At 32.8% G+C, this 9,261-nt stretch overlaps 1 protein-coding gene and 1 long non-coding RNA gene across 2 annotated transcripts in view; both read right to left on the reverse strand.

The window, feature by feature from the left end:
* The window catches only part of LOC133319089 (uncharacterized), a 73,132-nt gene extending 65,287 nt beyond the window's left edge, over positions 1-7,845 (reverse strand). Inside the window, exons 1-5 of the long non-coding RNA XR_009752794.1 lie at positions 7,691-7,845; positions 7,283-7,333; positions 6,974-7,019; positions 6,620-6,679; positions 6,367-6,419 (exon numbers count right to left, since the gene is read on the reverse strand). This is a non-coding gene — a long non-coding RNA (uncharacterized LOC133319089). The remainder of the gene's footprint in view (positions 1-6,366; positions 6,420-6,619; positions 6,680-6,973; positions 7,020-7,282; positions 7,334-7,690) is intronic.
* A 221-nt stretch (positions 7,846-8,066) lies between these two features.
* LOC116772277 (large ribosomal subunit protein eL14) lies at positions 8,067-8,934 on the reverse strand. The gene is made up of 2 exons (XM_032664398.2): positions 8,840-8,934; positions 8,067-8,647 (listed from the first exon to the last, which is right to left on the reverse strand). The coding sequence occupies exon 2, from the start codon at positions 8,639-8,641 to the stop codon at positions 8,141-8,143; it is 501 nt and encodes a 166-aa protein (XP_032520289.1). The 5' UTR covers positions 8,642-8,647; positions 8,840-8,934; the 3' UTR covers positions 8,067-8,140.
* Positions 8,935-9,261: the final 327 nt, after the last annotated feature.

Below are 9,261 nucleotides of genomic sequence, written 5' to 3' on the forward strand. Positions count from 1 at the left end.
TTTGGATTTTTTATATTTTCAGTAAAACCAATCATCAACAAGTCAGCCTGGGGCGGTTACAAAAATCATCATAATGTGTATTCCAAATAAACAAGGGCGAGACAATGAAATGAGAACTTGCTATTAATGCTACTTAACACCAACTGTGCATCCATTTATTGAGAAATAATTTACTTGGGAATAGTTCATATGTCAGTCACACTTACATATATTATATGGCGTCGTATTCACATCGTGTATACTGCACTGTGGGAGGGTGGCGTAATCTGAAAAATATTTACATATCAGAAAACATTCCTCCAGGTGTAAATAGCAGCATTTTGGATTTTTTATATTTTCAGTAAAACCAATCATCAATAAGTCAGCCTGGGGCGGTTACAAAAATCATCATAATGTGTATTCCAAATAAAACAAGGGCAAGACAATGAAATGAGAACTGCTATTAATGTACTTAACAACCAAACTGTGCATCCATTTATTGAGAAATAATTTACTTGGGAATAGTTATATATGTCAGTCACAATTACATATATTTATATGGCGTCGTATTCACATCGTGTATACTGCACTGTGGGAGGGTGGCGTAATCTGAAAAATATTTACATATCAAAAACATTCCTCCAGGTGTAAATAGCAGCATTTTTGGATTTTTTTATATTTTCAGTAAAACCAATCATCAACAAGTCAGCCTGGGGCGGTTACAAAAATCATCATAATGTGTATTCAAATAAAACGAGGGCAAGACAATGAAATGAGAACTTGCTATTAATGTACTTAACAACAAACTATGCATCCATTTATTGAGAAATAATTTATTTGTGAATATGTAGTTATATAATTCAGCCACATACATATATTTATATGGCATCGTATTCACATCGTGTATACTGCACTGTGGGAGGGTGGCGTAATCTGAAAATATTTACATATCAAAAAACATTCCTCCAGGTGTATAAAGCAGCTTTTTTGGATTTTTTTATATTTTCAGTAAAACCAATCATCAACAAGTCAGCCTGGGGCGGTTACAAAAATCATCATAATGTGTATTCCAAATAAAACAAGGGCGAGACAATGAAATGAGAACTTGCTATTAATGTTACTTAACAACAGACTGTGCATCCATTTATTGAGAAATAATTTACTTGGGAATAGTTATATATGTCAGTCACACTTACATATATTTATATGGCGTCGTATTCACTTCGTGTATACTGCACTGTGGGAGGGTGGCGTAATCTGAAAAATATTTACATATCAGAAAACATTCCTCCAGGTGTAAATAGCAGCATTTTTGGATTTTTTTATATTTTCAGTAAAACCAATCATCAATAAGTCAGCCTGGGGCGGTTACAAAAATCATCATAATGTGTATTCTAAATAAAACGAGGGCAGACAATGAAATGAGAACTTGCTATTAATGCTACTTAACAACAAACTATGCATCCATTTATTGAGAAATAATATTTGTGAATAGTAGTTATATAATTCAGCCACACTTACATATATTTATATGGCATCGTATTCACATCGTGTATACTGCACTGTGGGAGGGTGGCGTAATCTGAAAAATATTTACATATCAAAAAACATTCCTCCAGGTGTATAAAGCAGCTTTTTTGGATTTTTTTATATTTTCAGTAAAACCAATCATCAACAAGTCAGCTGGGGCGGTTACAAAAATCATCATAATGTGTATTCCAAATAAAACAAGGGCGAGACAATGAAACGAGAAAATGCTATTAATGCTACTTACAACAACTATGCATCCATTTCTATGAATCCATTTATTGAGAAATGATTATTTGTGAATATGTAGTTATATATTTCAGCCACACTTACATATATTTATATGGCGTCGTATTCACATCGTGTATACTGCACTGTGGGAGGGTGGCGTAATCTGAAAAATATTTACATATCAGAAAACATTCCTCCAGGAGTAAATAGCGGCAATATTTTTTTTTTTTATTTTCAGTAAAACCAATCATCAACAAGTCAGCCTGGGGCGGTTACAAAAATCATCATAATGTGTATTCCAAATAAAACAAGGGCGAGACAATGAAATGAGAACTTGCTATTAATGTTACTTAACAACAAACTGTGCATCCATTTATTGAGAAATAATTTACTTGGGAATAGTTATATATGTCAGTCACACTTACATATATTTATATGGCGTCGTATTCACATCGTGTATACTGCACTGTGGGAGGGTGGCGTAATCTGAAAAATATTTACATATCAGAAAACATTCCTCCAGGTGTAAATAGCAGCATTTTTGGATTTTTTTATATTTTCAGTAAAACCAATCATCAACAAGTCAGCCTGGGGCGGTTACAAAAATCATCATAATGTGTATTCCAAATAAAACAAGGGCAAGACAATGAAATGAGAACTTGCTATTAATGCTACTTAACAACCAACTATGCATCCATTTATTGAGAAATAATTTATTTGTGAATATGTAGTTATATAATTCAGCCACACTTACATATATTTATATGGCGTCGTATTCACTTCGTGTATACTGCACTGTGGGAGGGTGGCGTAATCTGAAAAATATTTACATATCAAAAAACATTCCTCCAGGTGTAAATAGCAGCTTTTTGGATTTTTTATATTTTCAGTAAAACCAATCATCAATAAGTCAGCCTGGGGCGGTTACAAAAATCATCATAATGTGTATTCCAAATAAAACAAGGGCAAGACAATGAAATGAGAACTTGCTCTAATGTTACTTAACAACAAACTGTGCATCCATTTAGTGAGAAATAATTACTGGGAATAGTTATATATGTCAGTCACACTTACATATATATGGCGTCGTATTCACTTCGTGTATACTGCACTGTGGGAGGGTGGCGTAATCTGAAAAATATTTACATATCAGAAAACATTCCTCCAGGTGTAAATAGCAGCATTTTTGGATTTTTTTATATTTTCAGTAAAACCAATCATCAACAAGTCAGCCTGGGGCGGTTACAAAAAAATCATCATAATGTGTATTCTAAATAAAACGAGGGCAAGACAATGAAATGAGAACTTGCTATTAATGCTACTTAACAACAAACTATGCATCCATTTATTGAGAAATAATTTATTTGTGAATATGTATATATTCAGCCACACTTACATATATTTATATGGCGTCGTATTCACTTCGTGTATACTGCACTGTGGGAGGGTGGCGTAATCTGAAAAATATTTACATATCAGAAAACATTCCTCCAGGTGTAAATAGCAGCATTTTGGATTTTTTATATTTTCAGTAAAACCAATCATCAACAAGTCAGCCTGGGGCGGTTACAAAAATCATCATAATGTGTATTCCAAATAAAACAAGGGCGAGACAATGAAATGAGAACTTGCTATTAATGTTACTTAACAACAAACTGTGCATCCATTTAGTGAGAAATAATTACTTGGGAATAGTTATATATGTCAGTCACACATATATTTATATGGCGTCGTATTCACTTCGTGTATACTGCACTGTGGGAGGGTGGCGTAATCTGAAAAATATTTACATATCAGAAAACATTCCTCCAGGTGTAAATAGCAGCATTTTTGGATTTTTTTATTTTCAGTAAACCAATCATCAATAAGTCAGCCTGGGGCAGTTACAAAAATCATCATAATGTGTATTCTAAATAAAACAAGGGCAGACAATGAAATGAGAACTTGCTCTGTTTACTTAACAACCAACTGTGCATCCATTTATTGAGAAATAATTTATTGGGAATAGTTATATATGCAGTCAACACTTACATATATTTATATGGCATCGTATTCACATCGTGTATACTGCACTGTGGGAGGGTGGCGTAATCTGAAAAATATTTACATATCAGAAAACATTCCTCCAGGTGTAAATAGCAGCATTTTTGGATTTTTTATATTTTCAGTAAAACCAATCATCAATAAGTCAGCCTGGGGCGGTTACAAAAATCATCATAATGTGTATTCTAAATAAAACGAGGGCAAGACAATGAAATGAGAACTTGCTATTAATGCTACTTAACAACAAACTATGCATCCATTTATTGAGAAATAATTTATTTGTGAATAGTAGTTATATATTCAGCCACACTTACATATATTTATATGGCATCGTATTCACATCGTGTATACTGCACTGTGGGAGGGTGGCGTAATCTGAAAAATATTTACATATCAAAAAACATTCCTCCAGGTGTATAAAGCAGCTTTTTGGATTTTTTTATATTTCAGTAAAACCAATCATCAACAAGTCAGCCTGGGGCGGTTACAAAAATCATCATAATGTGTATTCCAAATAAAACAAGGGCGAGACAATGAAATGAGAACTTGCTATTAATGCTACTTAACAACCAACTGTGCATCCATTTATTGAGAAATATTTATTTGTGAATATGTAGTTATATTTCAGCCACACTTACATATATTTATATGGCGTCGTATTCACATCGTGTATACTGCACTGTGGGAGGGTGGCGTAATCTGAAAAATATTTACATATCAGAAAACATTCCTCCAGGTGTAAATAGCAGCATTTTTGGATTTTTTTATATTTTCAGTAAAACCAATCATCAACAAGTCAGCCTGGGGCGGTTACAAAAATCATCATAATGTGTATTCCAAATAAAACAAGGGCAAGACAATGAAATGAGAACTTGCTCTTAGTGCTACTTAACAACAAACTGTGCATCCATTTATTGAGAAATAAATTACTTGGAATAGTTATATATGTCAGCACACTTACATATATTTATATGGCGTCGTATTCACATCGTGTATACTGCACTGTGGGAGGGTGGCGTAATCTGAAAAATATTTACATATCAGAAAACATTCCTCCAGGTGTAAATAGCAGCATTTTTGGATTTTTTTATATTTTCAGTAAAACCAATCATCAACAAGTCAGCCTGGGGCGGTTACAAAAAATCATCATAATGTGTATTCCAAATAAAACAAGGGCAAGACAATGAAATGAGAACTTGCTATTAATGCTACTTAACAACAACTATGCATCCATTTATTGAGAAATAATTTATTTGTGAATATGTAGTTATATATTTCAGCCACACTTACATATATTTATATGGCTCGTATTCACTTCGTGTATACTGCACTGTGGGAGGGTGGCGTAATCTGAAAAAATTTACATATCAGAAAACATTCCTCCAGGTGTAAATAGCAGCATTTTTGGATTTTCTTATATTTTCAGTAAAACCAATCATCAATAAGTCAGCCTGGGGCGGTTACAAAAATCATCATAATGTGTATTCTAAATAAAACAAGGGCAAGACAATGAAATGAGAACTTGCTATTAGTTTACTTAACAACAAACTGTGCATCCATTTAGTGAGAAATAATTTACTTGGGAATAGTTATATATGTCAGTCACACTTACATATATTTATATGGCGTCGTATTCACTTCGTGTATACTGCACTGTGGAGGGTGGCGTAATCTGAAAAATATTTACATATCAGAAAACATTCCTCCAGGTGTAAATAGCAGCATTTTGGATTTTTTTATATTTTCAGTAAAACCAATCATCAACAAGTCAGCCTGGGGCGGTTACAAAAATCATCATAATGTGTATTCTAAATAAAACGGGCAGACAATGAAATGAGAACTTGCTATTAATGCTACTTAACAACCAACTATGCATCCATTTATTGAGAAATAATTTATTTGTGAATATGTAGTTATATATTTCAGCCACACTTACATATATTTATATGGCGTCGTATTCACTTCGTGTATACTGCACTGTGGGAGGGTGGCGTAATCTGAAAAATATTTACATATCAGAAAACATTCCTCCAGGTGTAAATAGCAGCATTTTTGGATTTTTTTATATTTTCAGTAAAACCAATCATCAACAAGTCAGCCTGGGGCGGTTACAAAAATCATCATAATGTGTATTCTAAATAAAACAAGGGCAAGACAATGAAATGAGAACTTGCTCTTAGTGTTACTTAACAACAAACTGTGCATCCATTTATTGAGAAATATTTACTTGGGAATAGTTATATATTCAGTCACACTTACATATATTTTATGGCGTCGTATTCACTCGTGTATACTGCACTGTGGGAGGGTGGCGTAATCTGAAAAATATTTACATATCAGAAAACATTCCTCCAGGTAGGTGTAAATAGCAGCATTTTTGGATTTTTTTATATTTTCAGTAAAACCAATCATCAACAAGTCAGCCTGGGGCGGTTACAAAAATCATCATAATGTGTATTCCAAATAAAACAAGGGCGAGACAATGAAATGAGAACTTGCTATTAATGTTACTTAACAACAAACTGTGCATCCATTTATTGAGAAATAATTTACTTGGGAATAGTTATATATGTCAGTCACACTTACATATGACATCCTTTTTACATGATGCATACTGTAATGTGGAAGGAAGGCGGAATCTGAAAAATATTAACATATCAGAAAATATTCGTCCAGGAGTAAATAGCAGCCTTTTTATATTTTTTTTTATTTTCAGTAAAACCAATCATCAATAAGTCAGCCTGGGGCGGTTACAAAATTCATCATAATGTGTATTTCTAACAAAGAAATGGGAGAGATATTAAAATTTAAAACATTTAATCACACAACTTTGGCTTACCATTTCTGCAAGAATCTTTATCCAACTTTTGGGTTTGAATTCCAGTTTAATAAAAGGATACTGTAACAAAATATTTCAAAATCAATTTTTTATATGTCACTGTTGCAATTGCCTATTGGTTCAATTAAATACTTTCAGATGTTACCAAACCATATTTTCCTCACGGCTCTGTGAGACAGGGATAACTTAGTTATTCATCATAATATTATCGGACTTAACCCAAAACGCAATCGTATTAATCGCATTAAACTATATACTACATGGTTAAAATATTGTTTCTAAATTTGTATAATTACTAACTAAATTATGTTTTAGTATATTTGAAATTGTATTCATTACAACTAAGAAATGTACCTCGATTTGAAAGACTTTGCCATCATTTGATTCTTCAGTTTGAAATCTGCAAAGAAAAAATGTTTTATAACTAGCTGCTATTCCTTTTTATGTTTGTATAGAAATATATTTAACTATTTTTTAACAAAATTGTTACATTCAACCCTTGGATATACAATCATAATGAGAGAATATCTTACACGGAGTGTTTTACTGTTCCTAGCCAGAGTCAAGTGTGGCAGTGAGTTCTGTTCACACATCGGCTTTGGTAGGGTCTTACGTTTTCTTTGATAATTAACATTATACATTTTTAATTGTTACTGTACTCACATTTTAATGGAAGATGACCAGGATCATTTGAATTCTCTCACAATCTTGTACCTGAGAATAATATAGTGTTCGCTATTATTTATTCAATGTTTTGTTTATAATAAATGGTAAAGTGTAGTAGATATCAGTGAATTTGGTAAGATCGAAATCATGTAGATCATACGAACGAGACATAAATTAGTTCCTTTAAGTATTTTTACTGCTATTAGTGAAGACTTTTTTAAATATTGTTGATTTTATAGTATAAATAGTGACAATTTACCAAGAATTTCTAACCATATTTCAAAAGAATTATTCATTTCACCTTTTGAACTTGATTATAAGTTCCAATGAAGAACCAACATATATATGTATGAGCAAATCTAAAGAAGTATGAGGTAAAAAAAATATTAGTAACAGGCAACTTACCGAGAATGTATATCTGGACTTTTAAAAGTAGACAGTGTCTGTAAAGAGAAATATGATTCTTTAGAATGATGTTAGAACACCACAATTCATATATAGAACTGAAATTGTTCAGTATTTTCGGTAATATTTAAATCATGAGTTCATACGAACGAGACTATTTTTATTCATCATTTGTAACCAGGATATTAAAAATTTTAAAAACACCTCAAATAAATGCATTTCTAAATTACCTGTATTTTATAGTCATCTTGTAGTCAACCTGAAAAATAGAATAGATTAAAAAATGAACAAGGCACATGTGTTCAACATTAATGTAGCTTACCTCGTGTTATTTATTATAAAGGTGGTCATAAGAGGGAAAACAACAATACAGGAATTAGCTTAAAGTAATTCTTTATTTTGATTTGTCCTATAAATTACACTTATGTTGCTTCAGGCACAAAACAAGAATTACTTCTTTGCTGGTTTAGCAGAAGGCGCCTTTTTCGTGCGGATCTTCTTGGCTGGGGTCTTGGGAACCTTCTTCTTGCCAAAGACACCGCTCCGCGCTGCTTTCACTTTCAAGCTCTTGAAGACTGCTGTTCTTGCACGGTTTCTCTTAACGCGGGCGGAGCTCAACTTAAATCTGTCGTAGTCGGTCATTTGAGCACGCTTCTCTTTATTTGCCAAATTCTTAGCCCACTGACTGTCAGCCCATTTTTCGTTAAGCTTGGCGTCTGACCAAGCCTTCCTGACAACACGTGTGGGGGCAGTAAAGGGATACTTCAGGCGGAATTTAGTAAGATGAAGCTGGTTCAGGCGTATTTGCTGTCGCGATACTCCGCTACCAGGTCCATCAACGAGTGCTCGTGTTTGGTCAATGACATCAACCACGCTCACTAGTTTTCCCTTCAGGGGCCCATCAGCCACCAGGGCAACGCGCCCTGGTTCCACGTAGCGTTCAAATGGCATGACGTCCTAAAACAAACGAGACTTTTTCACTGACAACATTGTTACGGCAAACTTTATTTATGTATGATTGTAACGTATATTTAAAGAAACTAAGGATAAACACTAATGGTACTGTTGTTGTTAATCAATATAAGTCGAATTATAACGTAAAATACATGGTAGAATACTCTGATTAAAACGGATTAATAATATTCTAACCTCACAACGTCTTTATAACACGAAACACTTCAAAGAAAGACTGAAGTAACAGATTCTACAATGTTCATGTGTTTTGACGTTTGGCATAGACTAAAATTTAATATCATGTTCGTGAAATATGGCAACAATCGTAATTGCGCCGTTTTTTTAATTAATTTGTATATATTTTTTCCGTGTTTTAAGACGATTGTTTTTTATTTTTCTGTTCATTTTAGTTTAAAGTTTAATTTAAATATTACTGGAAAAGAAATGTGTTAGGTTACTAGAAAAAAAAAACCTGTTGTCCTAAATGCTTATTTTCTCCTTAAAAGCTGTCTCATAGCTTAAAAATCCTATTATTATATATAAAATTGGAATTATAAAATTAATTTCGGTTTCATATTTTTTCTTTAAAATTGAGTTTGTGTTGCTTTTGAAGTTAT

This window comes from Danaus plexippus, chromosome 12 (assembly GCF_018135715.1).
Source record: "Danaus plexippus chromosome 12, MEX_DaPlex, whole genome shotgun sequence".
In the NCBI taxonomy this organism is placed as follows: domain Eukaryota; kingdom Metazoa; phylum Arthropoda; class Insecta; order Lepidoptera; family Nymphalidae; genus Danaus; species Danaus plexippus.

What these genes read in the sequence shown, in the direction of transcription:
- LOC116772277 (XM_032664398.2), bottom strand. Translation starts at nt 8,641, where the DNA reads ATGCCATTTGAACGCTACGTGGAACCAGGGCGCGTTGCCCTGGTGGCT.